We start from the raw sequence: 20,817 nt of genomic DNA on the forward strand, positions 1-20,817 counted from the left end.
CCCAGTGTTATACAGTGACAGACCCGTCTCCACCAGTACTGTACCCCAGTGTTATACAGAGACAGACCCTCCCCCACCGGTACTGTACCCCAGTGTTATACAGAGACAGACCCTCCCCCACCGGTACTGTACCCCAGTGTTATACAGAGACAGACCCTCCCCCACCGGTACTGTCCCCCAGTGTTATACAGTGACAGACCCGTCCCCACCAGTACTGTACCCCAGTGTTATACAGTGACAGACCCGTCCCCACCAGTACTGTACCCAGTGTTATACAGTGACAGACCCGTCCCCACCAGTACTGTACCCCAGTGTTATACAGTGACAGACCCGTCCCCACCAGTACTGTACCCCAGTGTTATACAGTGACAGACCCGTCCCCACCAGTACTGTACCCCAGTGTTATACAGAGACAGACCCTCCCCCACCAGTACTGTACCCCAGTGTTATACAGTGACAGACCCGTCCCCACCAGTACTGTACCCCAGTGTTATACAGTGACAGACCCGTCCCCACCAGTACTGTACCCAGTGTTATACAGTGACAGATCCGTCCCCACCAGTACTGTACCCCAGTGTTATACAGTGACAGACCCGTCCCCACCAGTACTGTACCCCAGTGTTATACAGTGATTGACCCGTCCCCACCAGTACTGTACCCCAGTGTTATACAGTGACAGACCCGTCCCCACCAGTACTGTACCCCAGTGTTATACAGTGATTGACCCGTCCCCACCAGTACTGTACCCCAGTGTTATACAGTGACAGATCCGTCCCCACCAGTACTGTACCCCAGTGTTATACAGTGACAGACCCGTCCCCACCAGTACTGTACCCCAGTGTTATACAGTGATTGACCCATCCCCACCAGTACTGTATCCCACCACCTGTGACATTCGATGTTAAGTTCTTGATGCAAAAGGGAATTTCCTGACAGCAGGTTTGAGCGTCTCTCTGGCTGCTTTGTACGTGCCATTCTGTTCCATACACACTCGGGAGGACTGGGGAAGAGTCCGGGCCTGTTACATAACTTTGATTGGCACAGTCCCGTCCCTCATGGCGACACTGAAGAGTGCGAACAGGTCAGTTAAGGTCCTGGTGAGAGGGCTTTCTGAGCAGGGTCACATCGTCAAGCTCGAGTTGTGTCAGTGCTCAGTGGGGGCCGTGTAAGAGGTGGTTTCTGAATTCGCTGATCTTACTGTCAATGGAGAGGAGGATTCCTGTCAGCTTAAAGCAACTCAGGCCGATGATTGAACAAAGCTTGTGACTGGAGCATTATTCCCCCCTCCCTGGAGTTTTCAGTGAGGCGTGAGGGGAGAGTGATTAAGACTGACACAGTGATCTCACTGACAGTGAGATCGGAAAGGTTCATTCTGAGCACAACATGTTAAAGCACGACTGGACCGCCACGCTGCTCCAAACAAACGCTGTTCGCTCATCACTACACGGAGTAGGCTGCCAGCAGCGCAGGCCGGAGCAACCGGCGGATTTGCTGCAAAGTCCTCACACTGCATTCCCCAAATTGTCTTTACAAGCCCGTTTACTCATGCCACACAGCACAATCAAAGCGACGGGACAGGTCTCGCTCAGAGGAAATTGCTGCCCACTGGCACAGGACCCTCTCCAGGAGGATCCGATCCTGCGCTGTGGCGATTGATTCCACGGACGGATGAATGGGATGGAGCAAATGGCCTCCTCCATCTGTTTCGAATCTCTGAACATCCGTATTGCACAGAGGATTTCCATTTCTCTCGCAGACTGCACAGAAGATGGATTTCTCTCCAAAAATAGAAAGCTCGCTGTTCATTTGTTGACCTAATCATGTGAGCGTTCAAAGAATTACCAGAAATATTTTGTCATTTCATGAATTGCCCATGTTCTGAACGTTAGTGCTGGGCATGGAGTTGTTTCCATTACAACACCCAAAACTTCAAACACTTCCAGATACAGAGTAAAGCTCCCTCTACACTGTCCCCATCAAACACTCCCAGGACAGGTACAGCACGGGGTTAGATACAGAGTAAAGCTCCTTCTACACTGTCCCCATCAAACACTCCCAGGACAGGTACAGCACGGGGTTAGATACAGAGTAAAGCTCCGTCTACACTGTCCCCATCAAACACTCCCAGGACAGGTACAGCACGGGGTTAGATACAGAGTAAAGCTCCCTCGACACTGTCCCCATCAAACACTCCCAGGACAGGGACAGCACGGGGTTAGATACAGAGTAAAGCTCCCTCTACACTGTCCCCATCAAACATTCCCAGGACAGGTACAGCACGGGGTTAGATACAGAGTAAAGCTCCATCTACACTGTCCCCATCAAACACTCCCAGGACAGGTACAGCACGGGGTTAGATACAGAGTAAAGCTCCCTCTACACTGCCCCCATCAAACACTCCCAGGACAGGTACAGCACGGGGTTAGATACAGAGTAAAGCTCCCTCTACACTGTCCCCATCAAACATTCCCAGGACAGGTACAGCACGGGGTTAGATACAGAGTAAAGCTCCATCTACACTGTCCCCATCAAACACTCCCAGGTCAGGTCCAGCACGGGGTTAGATACAGAGTAAAGCTCACTCTACACTGTCCCCATCAAACACTCCCAGGACAGGTACAGCACGGGGTTAGATACAGAGTAAAGCTCCCTCTACACTGTCCCCATCAAACACTCCCAGGACAGATACAGCACGGGGTTAGATACAGAGTAAAGCTCCCTCTACACTGTCCCCATCAAACACTCCCAGGACAGGTACAGCACGGGGTTAGATACAGAGTAAAGCTCCCTCTACACTGTCCCCATCAAACACTCCCCAGGACAGGTACAGCACGGGGTTAGATACAGAGTAAAGCTCTCTCTACACTGTCCCCATCAAACACTCCGAGGACAGGTACAGCACGGGGTTAGATACAGAGTAAAGCTCCCTCTACACTGTCCCCATCAAACACTCCGAGGACAGGTACAGCACGGGGTTAGATACAGAGTAAAGCTCCCTCTACAGTGTCCCCATCAAACACTCCCAAGACAGGTACAGCACGGGGTTAGATACAGAGTAAAGCTCCCTCTACACTGTCCCCATCAAACACTCCCCAGGACAGGTACAGCACGGGGTTAGATACAGAGTAAAGCTCCCTCTACACTGTCCCCATCAAACACTCCCCAGGACAGGTACAGCACGGGGTTGGATACAGAGTAAAGCTCTCTCTACACTGTCCCCATCAAACACTCCCAGGACAGGTACAGCACGGGGTTAGATACAGAGTAAAGCTCCCTCTACACTGTCCCCATCAAACACTCCCAGGACAGATACAGCATGGAGTTAGATACAGAGTAAAGCTCCGCCTACACTGTCCCCATCAAACACTCCCAGGACAGGTACAGCACGGGGTTAGATACAGAGTAAAGCTCCCTCTACACTGTTCCCATCAAACACTCCCAGGACAGGTACAGCACGGGGTTAGATACAGAGTAAAGCTCCCTCTACACTGTCCCCATCAAACACTCGCCAGGACAGGTACAGCACGGGGTTAGATACAGAGTAAAGCTCCCTCTACACTGTCCCCATCAAACACTCCCAGGACAGATACAGCACGGGGTTAGATACAGAGTAAAGCTCCCTCTACACTGTCCCCATCAAACACTCCCAGGACAGGTACAGCACGGGGTTAGATACAGAGTAAAGCTCCCTCTACACTGTCCCCATTAAACACTCCCAGGACAGGTACAGCACGGAGTTAGATACAGAGTAAAGCTCCCTCTACACTGTCCCCATCAAACACTCCCAGGACAGGTACAGCATGGGGTTAGATAGAGTAAAGCTCCCTCTACACTGTCCGCATCAAACTCTCCCAGGACAGGTACAGCACGGGGTTAGATACAGAGTAAAGCTCCCTCTACACTGTCCCCATCAAACACTCCCAGGACAGGTACAGCACGGAGTTAGATACAGAGTAAAGCTCCCTCTACACTGTCCCCATCAAACACTCCCAGGACAGGTACAGCATGGGGTTAGATAGAGTAAAGCTCCCTCTACACTGTCCGCATCAAACTCTCCCAGGACAGGTACAGCACGGGGTTAGATACAGAGTAAAGCTCCCTCTACACTGTCCCCATCAAACACTCCCAGGGCAGGTACAGCATGGGGTTAGATACAGAGTAAAGCTCCCTCTACACTGTCCCCATCAAACACTCCCAGGACAGGTACAGCACGGGGTTAGATACAGAGTAAAGCTCCCTCTGCACTGTCCCCATCAAACACTCCCAGGACAGGTACAGCACGGGGTTAGATACAGAGTAAAGCTCCCTCTACACTGTCCCCATCAAACACTCCCAGGACAGGTAAAGCATGGGGTTAGATACAGAGTAAATCTCCCTCTACACTGTCCCCATCAAACACTCCCAGGACAGGTACAGCACGGGGGTTAGATACAGAGTAAAGCTCCCTCTACACTGTCCCCATCAAACACTCCTAGGACAGGTACAGCACGGGGTTAGATACTGAGTAAAGCTCCCTCTACACTGCCCCCATCAAACACTCCCAGGACAGGTACAGCACGGGGTTAGATACAGAGTAAAGCTCCCTCTACACTCTCCCCATCAAACACTCCCAGGACGGATCCAGCACGGGGTTAGATACAGAGTAAAGCTCCCTCGACACTGTCCCCATCAAACACTCCCAGGACAGGTACAGCACGGGGTTAGATACATGGTAAAGCTCCCTCTACACTGTCCCCACCAAACACTCCCAGGACAGGTACAACACGGGGTTAGATACAGAGTAAAGCACCCTCTGCACTGTCCCCATCAAACACTCACAGGACAGGTACAGCACGGGGTTCGATACAGAGTAAAGCTCCCTCTACACTGTCCCCATCAAACACTCCCAGGACAGGTACAGCACGGGGTTAGATACAGAGTAAAGCTCCCACTACACTGTCCCCATCAAACACTCCCAGGACAGGTACAGCACGGGGTTAGATACAGGGTAAAGCTCCCTCTACACTGTCCCCATCAAACACTCCCAGGACAGGTACAGCACGGGGTTAGATACAGAGTAAAGCTCCCTCTACACTGTCCCCATCAAATACTCCCAGGACGGGTACAGCACGGGGTTAGATACAGAGTAAAGCTCCCTCTACACTGTCCCCGTCAAACACTCCCAGGATAGGTACAGCACGGGGTTAGATACAGAGTAAAGCTCCCTCTACACTGTCCCCGTCAAACACTCCCAGGATAGGTACAGCACGGGGTTAGATACAGAGTAAAGCTCCCTCTACACTGTCCCCATCAAACACTCCCAGGACAGGTACAGATTAAACAAGTCTCCCTTTCCGGGGATCTGTCTGTATTTTCTAATCCAGGAACCCTCTCATCGCGATGTCCTTCTGTCCACATATTCACACCGAGACCACCTGTTTCCACCTTTGTAACGTCACCAAGGTCTGGCACATCACAGCTGAGCTGCTGCTAAAATTCTCATCCATGTCTATGTTGCATTTCGACACAAGCGTTCCAGCGCACTCCTGCCTGATCCCCCACATTCCGCCCTCTGTAATCTTGTGGTCCTCCAATATTCGGCGTCCTTACGTACAGCATGCACCAATCACCCACCATCACCCCCGTGCTCACTGACCGAGACTTACTCCGACTTGAGCATCGCCTCGATTTGGAAATTCGAATCCTGGATTTCAAATCATTCCGTGGCCTGGTCCCTCCCTGCTCCAGCCGCAGACATCCGCACTCCTTCTGGACCTTGTGCATTCCTGAATTTAAACATTCGCCATTGGTGGCCATTGCTGGGCCCCGGAGATCTGTAATCCACCCCCTCTCTCTCCCTCTCCATCTCACTTCCTTCCCTTTTCAGACATCCTTCATCAAGCATTTGTCCTCGTGACCCAATATCTGCTGTTGCGACTTAAGTTTTGCTTTGTAAACTCTCTTCGAAATTGCCTGGGAAGCATTTTTTCCCCAAATATGTTCGACAAGTCTTAACCCCTGTTGTCAGAGCTGTTCTCGGTGATCACAACCCCACAACCTCGTCATTATCACATTGGCGTGTTGTGGAGTCTTGCTGTGCCTCAATCGCCACTGGGTGCCATGTTCCCAACGTCAGTCCTTGTTTTTTTGGCAGCCAAATGCTTCGGGATGCTCGAAGGGCGTTTCGTCAAAATCTTTACGTTATTTCTCGCCAACTGTCTCCTTGAGCGTTGATGCCTCGTCTACATGGCACGAAGTCTCGAACTCTGCCCAGGCATCGTCCTGCATTCGCTGAGGGCAGATCACGGGCACCGAGAAGGGTTATCAAAAGGTCTCAGATGTGACACCCCCTCCCACCCACACGATTCACCCAAGGAGGTCCTCCATTACATATAAAACTGTGGCTATAAGAGCGGGTCAATGGCAAGGAATTCTGTGGTGAGTAACTCACCTCCTTAAGGCAGCACGGTAGCATTGTGGATGGCACAATTGCTTCACAGCTCCAGGGTCCCAGGTTCGATTCCCGGCTTGGGTCACTGTCTGTGCGGAGTCTGCACGTTCTCCCCGTGTCTGTGTGGGTTTCCTCCGGGTGCTCCGGTTTCCTCCCACAGTCCAAAGATGTGCAGGTTAGGTGGATTGGCCATGATAAATGGCCCTTAGTGTCCAAAATTGCCCTTAGTGTTGGGTGGGGTTACTGGGTTATGGGGATCGGGTGGAAGTGTGGACCTTGGGTAGGGTGTTCTTTCCAGGAGCCGGTGCAGACTCGATGGGCCGAATGGCCTCCTTCTGCACTGTAAATTCTATGATAATCTATGATAATCCTGACCCCCCAAAGCCTGTCCACCATCTACAAGGCACAAGGCAGGAGTGTGATGGAATATTCTCCACTTGCCTGGATGAGCGCAGCTCCAACAACACTCAAGAAGCTCAACACCATCCAGGACAAAGCAGCCCCGCTTGATTGCTCCCCTTCCACAAACATTCACTCCCTCCACCACCGACACACAGTAGCAGCCGTGTGTACCATCTACAAGATGCACTGCAGTAACTCACCAAGGCTCCTCAGGCAGCACCTTCCAAACCCACGACCTCTACCATCTAGAAGGACAAGGGCAGCAGATACCTGGGACCCCCACCACCTGGAGGTTCCCCTCCAAGTCACTCACCATCCTGACTTGGAAATATATCGGCTGTTCCTTCACTGTCGCTGGGGCAACATCCTGGAACACCCTCCCTCACAGCACAGTGGGTGTACCCACACCACAGGGACTGCAGCGGCTCAAGGCGGCTCACTCCCACCTTCAAGTGGTAGGGATGGGCAGTAACTGTTGCCCACATCTCGCTGATCAATTTTTTTGAAAAACAGAATCCCTGTCCGACGGGAATCTGATCCTGAAGACAAAAGAAGGAATAGAGTGTTCAGTGTAAATCCTCACCCCCTCGCTCTGCTCGCCTCCAACATCCTACTCTCCTTGGCCGCCTGGCAACAGTCCTCGGCAACACGCTACCAACGGCAGCTTCAGGCTTCCAATCACACCTGGGGAAAACCAAAAATGGCCAAGCGGGCGAGGGCGTCCAGAAGATGCCCAGTGGGCACAGAATCATGGGTGGCAGACACGGCAGGCAGGAGAGAAAGGGAGCTAGTGACGATGGAAAAATGGAATGAATGGTCAAGAAAAGAAATGAATCCTAATTATTCCAATGCAGCATTGATTCAGGTGGTCAGTGACACAGGCGCGATGTCATTACCCTCACCTTACACTGACCAGAGCACAGGTAACAGAACAGAGCCTTTCCTAACGCTGCCAGGTATTATGCTGGGATGATTTTCCATTCAGGATACCCGTGTTGAAGGTTGAGGTCAGGATGGGACAACACAGGAGCCGCTGCCAGAGGCAGGCGATAGCTGCTTTGCAGTACTGAGATCAGCCAGTGCGTGGCGCCACAGTTGGATGCAACTAAACGTGGTGACATGAGGGGTGTCAGAATCTGGCGACAGTGGGTTCAACCTCCCCAAACACATCTCCACCCTGTAGCTGGGCCCCACCAATTGACAGCTCCTGTGTTCTCAGTGCGCACAGCAGCGCAATTCTTCAGGACCCAACTAAAATCAGAATGAGATTGAAATTTAGCTGCACCGTCAGCAAATCCCAGTGTTATACAGTGACAGACCCGTCCCCACTGTATCCCAGTGTTATACAGTGACAGACCCGTCCCCACTGTATCCCAGTGTTATACAGTGACAGACCCGTCCCCACTGTATCCCAGTGTTATACAGTGACAGACCCGTCCCCACTGTATCCCAGTGTTATACAGTGACAGACCCGTCCCCACTGTATCCCAGTGTTATACAGTGACAGACCCGTCCCCACTGTATCCCAGTGTTATACAGTGACAGACCCGTCCCCACTGTATCCCAGTGTTATACAGTGACAGACCCGTCCCCACTGTATCCCAGTGTTATACAGTGACAGACCCGTCCCCACTGTATCCCAGTGTTATACAGTGACAGACCCGTCCCCACTGTATCCCAGTGTTATACAGTGACAGACCCGTCCCCACTGTATCCCAGTGTTATACAGTGACAGACCCGTCCCCACTGTATCCCAGTGTTATACAGTGACAGACCCGTCCCCACTGTATCCCAGTGTTATACAGTGACAGACCCGTCCCCACTGTATCCCAGTGTTATACAGTGACAGACCCGTCCCCACTGTATCCCAGTGTTATACAGTGACAGACCCGTCCCCACTGTATCCCAGTGTTATACAGTGACAGACCCGTCCCCACTGTATCCCAGTGTTATACAGTGACAGACCCGTCCCCACTGTATCCCAGTGTTATACAGTGACAGACCCGTCCCCACTGTATCCCAGTGTTATACAGTGACAGACCCGTCCCCACTGTATCCCAGTGTTATACAGTGACAGACCCGTCCCCACTGTATCCCAGTGTTATACAGTGACAGACCCGTCCCCACTGTATCCCAGTGTTATACAGTGACAGACCCGTCCCCACTGTATCCCAGTGTTATACAGTGACAGACCCGTCCCCACTGTATCCCAGTGTTATACAGTGACAGACCCGTCCCCACTGTATCCCAGTGTTATACAGTGACAGACCCGCCCCCACTGTATCCCAGTGTTATACAGTGACAGACCCGCCCCCACTGTATCCCAGTGTTATACAGTGACAGACCCGCCCCCACTGTATCCCAGTGTTATACAGTGACAGACCCGCCCCCACTGTATCCCAGTGTTATACAGTGACAGACCCGTCCCCACTGTATCCCAGTGTTATACAGTGACAGACCCGTCCCCACTGTATCCCAGTGTTATACAGTGACAGACCCGTCCCCACTGTATCCCAGTGTTATACAGTGACAGACCCGTCCCCACTGTATCCCAGTGTTATACAGTGACAGACCCGTCCCCACTGTATCCCAGTGTTATACAGTGACAGACCCGTCCCCACTGTATCCCAGTGTTATACAGTGACAGACCCGTCCCCACTGTATCCCAGTGTTATACAGTGACAGACCCGTCCCCACTGTATCCCAGTGTTATACAGTGACAGACCCGTCCCCACTGTATCCCAGTGTTATACAGTGACAGACCCGTCCCCACTGTATCCCAGTGTTATACAGTGACAGACCCGTCCCCACTGTATCCCAGTGTTATACAGTGACAGACCCGTCCCCACTGTATCCCAGTGTTATACAGTGACAGACCCGTCCCCACTGTATCCCAGTGTTATACAGTGACAGACCCGTCCCCACTGTATCCCAGTGTTATACAGTGACAGACCCGTCCCCACTGTATCCCAGTGTTATACAGTGACAGACCCGTCCCCACTGTATCCCAGTGTTATACAGTGACAGACCCGTCCCCACTGTATCCCAGTGTTATACAGTGACAGACCCGTCCCCACTGTATCCCAGTGTTATACAGTGACAGACCCGTCCCCACTGTATCCCAGTGTTATACAGTGACAGACCCGTCCCCACTGTATCCCAGTGTTATACAGTGACAGACCCGTCCCCACTGTATCCCAGTGTTATACAGTGACAGACCCGTCCCCACTGTATCCCAGTGTTATACAGTGACAGACCCGTCCCCACTGTATCCCAGTGTTATACAGTGACAGACCCGTCCCCACTGTATCCCAGTGGTATACAGTGACAGACCCGTCCCCACTGTATCCCAGTGGTATACAGTGACAGACCCGTCCCCACTGTATCCCAGTGGTATACAGTGACAGACCCATCCCCACTGTATCCCAGTGTTATACAGTGACAGACCCATCCCCACTGTATCCCAGTGTTATACAGTGACAGACACGTCCCCACCAGTACTGTACCCCAGTGTTATACAGTGACAGACACGTCCCCACCAGTACTGTACCCCAGTGTTATACAGTGACAGACACGTCCCCACCAGTACTGTACCCCAGTGTTATACAGTGACAGACACGTCCCCACCAGTACTGTACCCCAGTGTTATACAGTGACAGACCCGTCCCCACCAGTACTGTACCCCAGTGTTATACAGCAACAGACCCGTCACCACCAGTACTGTACTCCAGTGTTACACAGCGACAGACCCATCCCCACCAGTACTGTACCCCAGTGTTATACAGTGACAGACCCGACCCCACCAGTACTGTACCCCAGTGTTATACAGTGACAGACCCGTCCCCACCAGTACTGTACCCCTGTGTTATACAGTGACAGACCCATCCCCACCAGTACTGTACCCCAGTGTTATACAGTGACAGACCCGTCCCCACCAGTACTGTACCCCAGTGTTATACAGTGACAGACCCGTCCCCACCAGTACTGTACCCCAGTGTTATACAGTGACAGACCCGTCCCCACCAGTACTGTACCCCAGTGTTATACAGTGACAGACCCGTCCCCACCAGTACTGTACCCCAGTGTTATAGAGTGACAGACCCGTCCCCACCAGTACTGTACCCCAGTGTTATACAGTGACAGACCCATCCCCACCAGTACTGTACCCCAGTGTTATACAGTGACAGACCCGTCCCCACCAGTACTGTACCCCAGTGTTATAGAGTGACAGACCCGTCCCCACCAGTACTGTACCCCAGTGTTATACAGTGACAGACCCGTCCCCACCAGTACTGTACCCCAGTGTTATACAGTGACAGACCCGTCCCCACCAGTACTGTACCCCAGTGTTATACAGTGACAGACCCGTCCCCACCAGTACTGTACCCCAGAGTTATACAGAGACAGACCCGTCCCCACCAGTACTGTACCCCAGTGTTATACAGTGACAGACCCGTCCCCACCAGTACTGTACCCCAGTGTTATACAGTGACAGACCCGTCCCCACCAGTACTGTACCCCAGTGTTATACAGTGACAGACCCGTCCCCACCAGTACTGTATCCCAGTGTTATACAGTGACAGACCCGTCCCCACCAGTACTGTACCCGTGTGTTATACAGGGACAGACCCGTCCCCACCAGTACTGTACCCCAGTGTTATACAGGGACAGACCCGTCCCCACCAGTACTGTACCCCAGTGTTATACAGTGACAGACCCATCCCCACCAGTACTGTACCCCAGTGTTATACAGTGACAGACACGTCCCCACCAGTACTGTACCCCAGTGTTATACAGTGACAGACCCGTCCCCACCAGTACTGTACCCCAGTGTTATACAGTGACAGACCTGTCCCCACCAGTACTGTACCCCAGTGTTATAGAGTGACAGACCCGTCCCCACCAGTACTGTACCCCAGTGTTATACAGTGACAGACCCGTCCCCACCAGTACTGTACCCCAGTGTTATACAGTGACAGACCCGTCCCCACCAGTACTGTACCCCAGTGTTATACAGTGACAGACCCGTCCCCACCAGTACTGTACCCCAGTGTTATACAGTGACAGACCCGTCCCCACCAGTACTGTACCCCAGTATTATACAGTGACAGACCTGTCCCTACCAGTACTGTACCCCAATGTTATACAGTGACAGACCCGTCCCCACCAGTACTGTACCCCAGTGTTATACAGTGACAGACCCGTCCCCACCAGTACTGTACCCCAGTGTTATACAGTGACAGACCCGTCCCCACCAGTACTGTACCCCAGTGTTATACAGTGACAGACCCGTCCCCACCAGTACTGTACCCCAGTGTTATACAGTGACAGACCCGTCCCCACCAGTACTGTACCCCAGTGTTATACAGTGACAGACCCGTCCCCACCAGTACTGTACCCCAGAGTTATACAGAGACAGACCCGTCCCCACCAGTACTGTACCCCAGTGTTATACAGTGACAGACCCGTCCCCACCAGTACTGTACCCCAGTGTTATACAGTGACAGACCCGTCCCCACCAGTACTGTACCCCAGTGTTATACAGTGACAGACCCGTCCCCACCAGTACTGTATCCCAGTGTTATACAGTGACAGACCCGTCCCCACCAGTACTGTACCCGTGTGTTATACAGGGACAGACCCGTCCCCACCAGTACTGTACCCCAGTGTTATACAGGGACAGACCCGTCCCCACCAGTCCTGTACCCCAGTGTTATACAGTGACAGACCCATCCCCACCATTACTGTACCCCAGTGTTATACAGTGACAGACACGTCCCCACCAGTACTGTACCCCAGTGTTATACAGTGACAGACACGTCCCCACCAGTACTGTACCCCAGTGTTATACAGTGACAGACCCGTCCCCACCAGTACTGTACCCCAGTGTTATACAGCAACAGACCCGTCACCACCAGTACTGTACTCCAGTGTTACACAGTGACAGACCCATCCCCACCAGTACTGTACCCCAGTGTTATACAGTGACAGACCCGACCCCACCAGTACTGTACCCCAGTGTTATACAGTGACAGACCCGTCCCCACCAGTACTGTACCCCTGTGTTATACAGTGACAGACCCATCCCCACCAGTACTGTACCCCAGTGTTATACAGTGACAGACCCGTCCCCACCAGTACTGTACCCCAGTGTTATACAGTGACAGACCCGTCCCCACCAGTACTGTACCCCAGTGTTATACAGTGACAGACCCGTCCCCACCAGTACTGTACCCCAGTGTTATACAGTGACAGACCCGTCCCCACCAGTACTGTACCCCAGTGTTATAGAGTGACAGACCCGTCCCCACCAGTACTGTACCCCAGTGTTAGACAGTGACAGACCCATCCCCACCAGTACTGTACCCCAGTGTTATACAGTGACAGACCCGTCCCCACCAGTACTGTACCCCAGTGTTATAGAGTGACAGACCCGTCCCCACCAGTACTGTACCCCAGTGTTATACAGTGACAGACCCGTCCCCACCAGTACTGTACCCCAGTGTTATACAGTGACAGACCCGTCCCCACCAGTACTGTACCCCAGTGTTATACAGTGACAGACCCGTCCCCACCAGTACTGTACCCCAGTGTTATACAGTGACAGGCCCGTCCCCACCAGTACTGTACCCCAGTATTATACAGTGACAGACCTGTCCCTACCAGTACTGTACCCCAATGTTATACAGTGACAGACCCGTCCCCACCAGTACTGTACCCCAGTGTTATACAGTGACAGACCCGTCCCCACCAGTACTGTACCCCAGTGTTATACAGTGACAGACCCGTCCCCACCAGTACTGTACCCCAGTGTTATACAGTGACAGACCCGTCCCCACCAGTACTGTACCCCAGTGTTATACAGTGACAGACCCGTCCCCACCAGTACTGTACCCCAGTGTTATACAGTGACAGACCCGTCCCCACCAGTACTGTACCCCAGAGTTATACAGAGACAGACCCGTCCCCACCAGTACTGTACCCCAGTGTTATACAGTGACAGACCCGTCCCCACCAGTACTGTACCCCAGTGTTATACAGTGACAGACCCGTCCCCACCAGTACTGTACCCCAGTGTTATACAGTGACAGACCCGTCCCCACCAGTACTGTATCCCAGTGTTATACAGTGACAGACCCGTCCCCACCAGTACTGTACCCGTGTGTTATACAGGGACAGACCCGTCCCCACCAGTACTGTACCCCAGTGTTATACAGGGACAGACCCGTCCCCACCAGTACTGTACCCCAGTGTTATACAGTGACAGACCCATCCCCACCAGTACTGTACCCCAGTGTTATACAGTGACAGACCCGTCCCCACCAGTACTGTACCCCAGTGTTATACAGTGACAGACCCGTCCCCACCAGTACTGTACCCCAGTGTTATACAGTGACAGACCTGTCCCCACCAGTACTGTACCCCAGTGTTATACAGTGACAGGCCCGTCCCCACCAGTACTGTACCCCAGTGTTATACAGTGACAGACCCGTCCTCACCAGTACTGTACTCCAGTGTTATACAGTGACAGACCCGTCCCCACCAGTACTGTACCCCAGTGTTATACAGTGACAGCCCCATCCCCACCAGTACTGTACCCCAGTGTTATACAGAGACAGACCCGTCCTCACCAGTACTGTACTCCAGTGTTATACAGTGACAGACCCGTCCCCACCAGTACTGTACCCCAGTGTTATACAGTGACAGACCTGTCCCCACCAGTACTGTACCCCAGTGTTATACAGTGACAGGCCCGTCCCCACCAGTACTGTACCCCAGTGTTATACAGTGACAGACCCGTCCTCACCAGTACTGTACTCCAGTGTTATACAGTGACAGACCCGTCCTCACCAGTACTGTACTCCAGTGTTATACAGTGACAGACCCGTCCCCACCAGTACTGTACTCCAGTGTTATACAGTGACAGACCCGTCCCCACCAGTACTGTACCCCATTGTTATACAGTGACAGACCCATCCCCACCAGTACTGTACCCCAGTGTTATACAGTGACAGACCCGTCCCCACCAGTACTGTACCCCAGTGTTATACAGTGACAGACCCGTCCCCACCAGTACTGTACCCCAGTGTTATACAGTGACAGACCCGTCCCCACCAGTACTGTACCCCAGTGTTACACAGTGACAGACCCGTCCCCACCAGTACTGTACCCCAGTGTTACACAGTGACAGACCCGTCCCCACCAGTACTGTACCCCAGTGTTATACAGTGATAGACCCGTCTCCACCAGTACTGTACCCCAGTATTATACAGTGACAGACCCGTCCCCACCAGTACTGTACCCCAGTGTTATACAGTGACAGACCCGTCCCCACCAGTACTGTACCCCAGTGTTATACAGTGACAGACCCATCCCCACCAGTACTGTACCCCAGTGTTGTACAGTGACAGACCCGTCCCCACCAGTACTGTACCCCAGTGTTATACAGCGACAGACCCATCCCCACCAGTACTGTACCCCAGTGTTATACAGTGACTACCCGTCCCCACCAGTACTGTATCCCAGTGTTATACAGCGACAGACCCGTCCCCACCAGTACTGTACTCCAGTGTTATAGTGACAGACCCGGCCCCACCAGTACTGTACCCCAGTGTTATACAGTGACAGACCCGTCCCCACCAGTACTGTACCCCAGTGTTATACAGTGACTACCCGTCCCCACCAGTACTGTATCCCAGTGTTACACAGTGACAGACCCGTCCCCACCAGTACTGTACCCCAGTGTTATACAGCGACAGACCCGTCCCCACCAGTACTGTACCCCAGTGTTATACAGCGACAGACCCGTCCCCACCAGTACTGTACTCCAGTGTTATAGTGACAGACCCGGCCCCACCAGTACTGTACCCCAGTGTTATACAGTGACAGACCCGTCCCCACCAGTCCTGTACCCCAGTGTTACACAGTGTAACACCCGTACAGTGTTTTCTGCAACAGATCCGTCCCCACCAGTAATGTGGCCGGGTAAGGGAGGGGTTAACAATTGCCCTCGATAAACCTCAGTGACGAGTTCAAATTTAAAGCAAAGCTGGCAGTGTTGGCTACAATAACAAAGTTCCTGTTTTTGCCGAGACGATTAGTAGATATGGCACATCCTTTTCCTGAATGGGAGTTTTGAATGTCTCAAAGCGAGTGCAGTTCCGGTTTGATTGGCGGCTTTCAAAGAACAAATTCTGTGACAGAAAGACCGCTAGGTGCACCCCACTCAGCCCTGCCAGAGTCTGACTGAATGCAGAAAGGGCTCCCACTGGGGGAGGGGGGAGGTTCCTGGGAGGAGGAAGCATTGCTGCTGTAATGTCCCACTCTTCGGCCAACGCAAGAGCAAACATTCAGCTGTGGAGCGAAAGCTGTGCGCTCTGTGACAGCCAACAGGGCAAGAGTGAGTGGAAATGCTGCAGCATTACGTCAGGCGAGTCGCACACATGTTTGACAGGCCCTGGGGACCAAGTGTAAGCATTGGAGGAAATCTCAGCATCTGGCCTACCTCGCTGGGGCTGAACATATTCAGGGCCATCATGTCACCACTTGGCTCTCTCCCAGACATCGTTCCCCACCCGTACACTCATTTCAATGTTACACAGGACTGAAGAGCAGGACCATTGAGCGTGATTCCCACCAGCCGTGACAATCAAAAATCTATCAAAGTCAGCCTTGAATGTACTCAACACCCCCAGCGTCTTTGGGGGAGACAATACCACATGATCTTGGAGATTATTTTTCTTGAGAACGAGGAGACACCATTTGTGAATAAGTCTTAAAAAGGGAGACAGACACCTTTGTTCACAAATGGCGTCGCCTCGTTCTCAATGAACATAAGACCATAAGACATAGGAGCAGAATTAGGCCACTCGGCCCATCGAGTCTGCTCCGCCAGTCAATCATGGCTGATATTTTCTCATCCCCATTCTCCTGCCTTCTCCCCATAACCCCTGATCTCCTTATTAATCAGGAACCTATCTGTCTCTGTCTTAAAGACACTCAGTGATTTGACCATAGCCTTCTGCGGCAAAGAGTTCCACAGATTCACCACCCTCTGGCTGAAGAAATTCCTCCCCATCTCTGATTTAAAGGATCGTCCCTTCAGTCTGAGATGGTGTCCTCTGGTTGTAGTAGGTGTGGGTGAAGGTCGAGGGGGTTTGTGTGTGTGAGAGAGAGAGAGAGAGAGAGAGAGAGAGAGGAGTGTGTAGGTGTGAGTGTGGGTGTGTGAGTGTGTGTGTGTGTGAGTGTGTGTGTGGGTGGGTGAGTGTGTGGGTGGGTGAGTGTGTGGGTGGGTGAGTGTGTGGGTGGGTGAGTGTGTGGGTGGGTGAGTGTGTGGGTGGGTGAGTGTGCGGGTGGGTGAGTGTGCGGGTGGGTGAGTGTGAGGGTGGGCGAGTGTGCGGGTGGGCGAGTGTGCGAGTGGGCGAGTGTGCGAGGGTGAGTGGGCGAGGGTGAGTGGGCGAGGGTGAGTGGGCGAGGGTGAGTGGGCGAGGGTGAGTGGGCGAGGGTGAGTGGGCGAGGGTGAGTGGGCGAGGGTGAGTGGGCGAGGGTGAGTGGGCGAGGGTGAGTGGGCGAGGGTGAGTGGGCGAGGGTGAGTGGGCGAGGGTGAGTGGGCGAGGGTGAGTGGGCGAGGGTGAGTGGGCGAGGGTGAGTGGGCGAGGGTGAGTGGGCGAGGGTGAGTGGGCGAGGGTGAGTGGGCGAGGGTGAGTGGGCGAGGGTGAGTGGGCGAGGGTGAGTGGGCGAGGGTGAGTGGGCGAGGGTGAGAGGGCGAGGGTGAGAGGGCGAGGGTGAGTGAGGGTGTGAGTGAGTGTGAGTGAGTGTGAGTGAGTGTGAGTGAGTGTGAGTGAGTGTGGGTGAGTGTGTGAGTGTGTGAGTGTGTGAGTGTGTGAGTGGGCGAGGGTGAGTGGGCGAGGGTGAGTGGGCGAGGGTGAGTGGGCGAGGGTGAGTGGGCGAGGGTGAGAGGGCGAGGGTGAGTGGGCGAGGGTGAGAGGGCGAGGGTGAGAGGGCGAGGGTGAGAGGGCGAGGGTGAGAGGGCGAGGGTGAGTGAGGGTGTGAGTGAGTGAGGGAGTGAGTGAGGGAGTGAGTGAGGGAGTGAGTGTGAGGGTGAGGGTGTGTGAGTGAGTGAGGGAGTGAGTGAGGGAGTGAGTGAGGGAGCTTGTGTGGCTCCAACTGCACCTCAGCTCCATTCCCTCCTCCCCAGTGAAAGGGTGGGGTCCCCTGGACACTTCAGTAAAGGGGGGTCTCTTGTCCATTTCAATGAGGGGAGTTACAGACACGATGAGGAAGCGGAGGTGGGACAGAGTGTAAAATGCTGTTCTCCTGGTTAGCAGGTCTCTGACCCTCCCCAGGCTGGGGTCCCGGACCGGCTCCCCCAGCCCTGTTTCCCACCCAGAACCACACAGGCTGGGGTCCCCCCTAGCCCTGTTTCCCACCCAGAACCACACAGGCTGGGGTCCCCCCCAGCCCTGTTTCCCACCCAGAACCACACAGGCTGGGGTCCCCCCTAGCCCTGTTTCCCACCCAGAACCACACAGGCTGGGGTCCCCCCCAGCCCTGTTTCCCACCCAGAACCACACAGGCTGGGGTCCCCCCTAGCCCTGTTTCCCACCCAGAACCACACAGGCTGGGGTCCCCCCCAGCCCTGTTTCCCACCCAGAACCACACAGGCTGGGCTGTAGAAATGCAACAGTTGCAGAGAGACAACCCCAGCCTCGCTGGGAGCTTGAAGCAGGAGGGTTCCTGGAGCTGGAGACTCGGTCCCTGTGCCCCCAGCTCACCCCCTCAATAACCAAACCCACTTTTCTCCTGCTCAACGCCAACAAATGTTGAAAATAAAGAAGCTTAAAACAAAACACCGTTAGCGCCACTCCCAATTAAAAACTCCCAATTAAAAACTTCCAATTGAAAATTTCCAATGCACTTTGTTTTTTGTTGAAACAAATGAGACATTTTTTTAAAAAAAGACAAATTATTTGTTTTTTGAACTAAAAGTGACATTGTGTAGGAAGTTTGCAAAACTTCCCACCCCTCCTCTTCCTCTCTGTGAAATTGCCCAGAAAAGTTATTACTTTTAGAGAGAGAAAAAAAAACATCAAAAAGTTCTCCAAAATCGAGTCACTCACGTTCCGGGGTCAGGGATATAAAACTCCACCGAAAATCCGAAGTAACTGTTTTGCGGTCCAGTATAAACTGCAGGGCTGATGGAGTCCAAGTTAAATGCCAGTGAGGCAGGGGACAGAACAGCTAGCAGGCAGCACGTTAACAACTTGCTCAAACTTTGCCTAACTCCAGCTGCAGGACTCATGGTTGATGCTGCTTTTCTCCCCCTCTCTCTCTCTCTCTCTGTCTCTCTGATTGTCTGTATGTCTCGTCCCAAGCTCGTGGAGCACTCACTTCTGATTCATGATCACTCACTCTTACACTCAGCAACAAGCAGTCCCTGAAACATGAGGTCATTTGAGAGAGGAGGGGTTTTAGATTGCAACAAGTTTACGATTTAAATAGTGTGCTTGAATCCTCCACCCCCCCCCCCCCCCCCCACTCCCCCTCCTCCCTCCCTCTCCTCTCTCCCCAAACATGTCCTGGAAACGTTCCTCGTTCAAATCCAGCCAGCAATTCCCTGATCAATGTTCTCCACAAGGTGCTGACACTCTCCTACTGCAGGAACAGTGCCTCCGCCCCACTGTCAGTGAAGGCAAGGCTGTGTCCATGTTCTCGCTCTGCACAGGGACACCACTGAGGTGTTTGGCTAGACTCACAGGCAGCTCCACACACACACACATTTTCCAGTAGGGGTCAGTGCTTTTGGAATTTACAGCAACAATACCCTGCCAGGGCAGCATGGTGGCACAGTGGTTAGCACTGCTGCCTCACTGCGCCGAGGTCCCAGGTTCGATCCCGGCTCTGGGTCACTGTCCCTGTGGTTTGCACATTCTCCCCGTGTCTGCGTGGGTTTCGCCCCCACAACCCAAAGATGTGCAGGCGAGGTGGATTGGCCACGCTAAATTGCCCCTTAATTGGAAAAGATGAATTGGATACTCTAAATTTATTAAAAAAACAATCCCCTGCCTGATACCCACCAGCCCAACGCCCGAGTCCCAAAATGACTGTGTGGATCCCAGTCCCAGATATCAGCCAATTCCCATCAATCTACATCGGATGCAACCCCCTCACTCGAGCGATTCTTCCCCAGCTAGTTTTAGAACAAAGAACAAAGAAAGGTACAGCACAGGAACAGGCCCTTCGGCCCTCCAAGCCCGTGCCCACCATGCTGCCCGACTAAACTACAATCTTCTACACTTCCTGGGTCCGTATCCCTCTATTCCCATCCTTTTCATGTATTTGTCAAGATGCCCCTTAAATGTCCCTATCGTCCCTGCTTCCACTACCTCCTCCGGTAGCGAGTTCCAGGCACCCACTACCCTTTCTGTGTGCCCCTCTCCCCCGCTGTGGGTATTCCTAATCCCATCAGTGTGTCCCAGGTCAGGGTCAGTGTGTCCCGGGTCAGGGACAGTATGTCCCGGGTCAGGGTCAGTGTGTCCCGGGTCAGGGTCAGTGTGTCCCGGGTCAGGGTCAGTGTGTCCTGGGTCAGGGACAGAGTGTCCCGGGTCAGGGTCAGGGTCAGTGTGTCCCGGATCAGGGTCAGTGTGTCCCGGGTCAGAGACAGTGTGTCCCGGGTCAGGGTCAGTGTGTCCCGGTTCAGGGTCAGTGTGTCCCAGGTCAGGGACAGAGTGTCCCGGGTCAGGGACAGTGTGTCCCGGGTCAGGGTCAGTGTGTCCCGGGTCAGGGTCAGGGTCAGGGTCAGTGTGTCCCAGGTCAGGGACAGAGTGTCCCGGGTCAGGGACAGTGTGTCCCGGGTCAGGGTCAGTGTGTCCCGGGTCAGGGTCAGTGTGTCCCGTGTCAGGGTCAGGGACAGTGTGTCCCTGGTCAGGGTCAGTGTGTCCCGGGTCAGGGTCAGGGACAGTGTGTCCCGGGTCAGGGTCAGTGTG

At 53.4% G+C, this 20,817-nt stretch overlaps 1 protein-coding gene across 1 annotated transcript in view; it reads right to left on the reverse strand.

Moving 5' to 3' along the window:
- The window catches only part of LOC140405336 (integrin alpha-5-like), a 207,417-nt gene extending 188,092 nt beyond the window's left edge, over window positions 1-19,325 (reverse strand). Inside the window, 1 exon segment of the mRNA XM_072493627.1 lies at window positions 18,952-19,325. Coding sequence (XP_072349728.1) covers window positions 18,952-19,133 — 182 coding nt within the window. The 5' untranslated portion in view covers window positions 19,134-19,325.
- Window positions 19,326-20,817: the final 1,492 nt, after the last annotated feature.

Source organism: Scyliorhinus torazame, chromosome X (assembly GCF_047496885.1).
Source record: "Scyliorhinus torazame isolate Kashiwa2021f chromosome X, sScyTor2.1, whole genome shotgun sequence".
In the NCBI taxonomy this organism is placed as follows: Eukaryota; Metazoa; Chordata; class Chondrichthyes; order Carcharhiniformes; family Scyliorhinidae; genus Scyliorhinus; species Scyliorhinus torazame.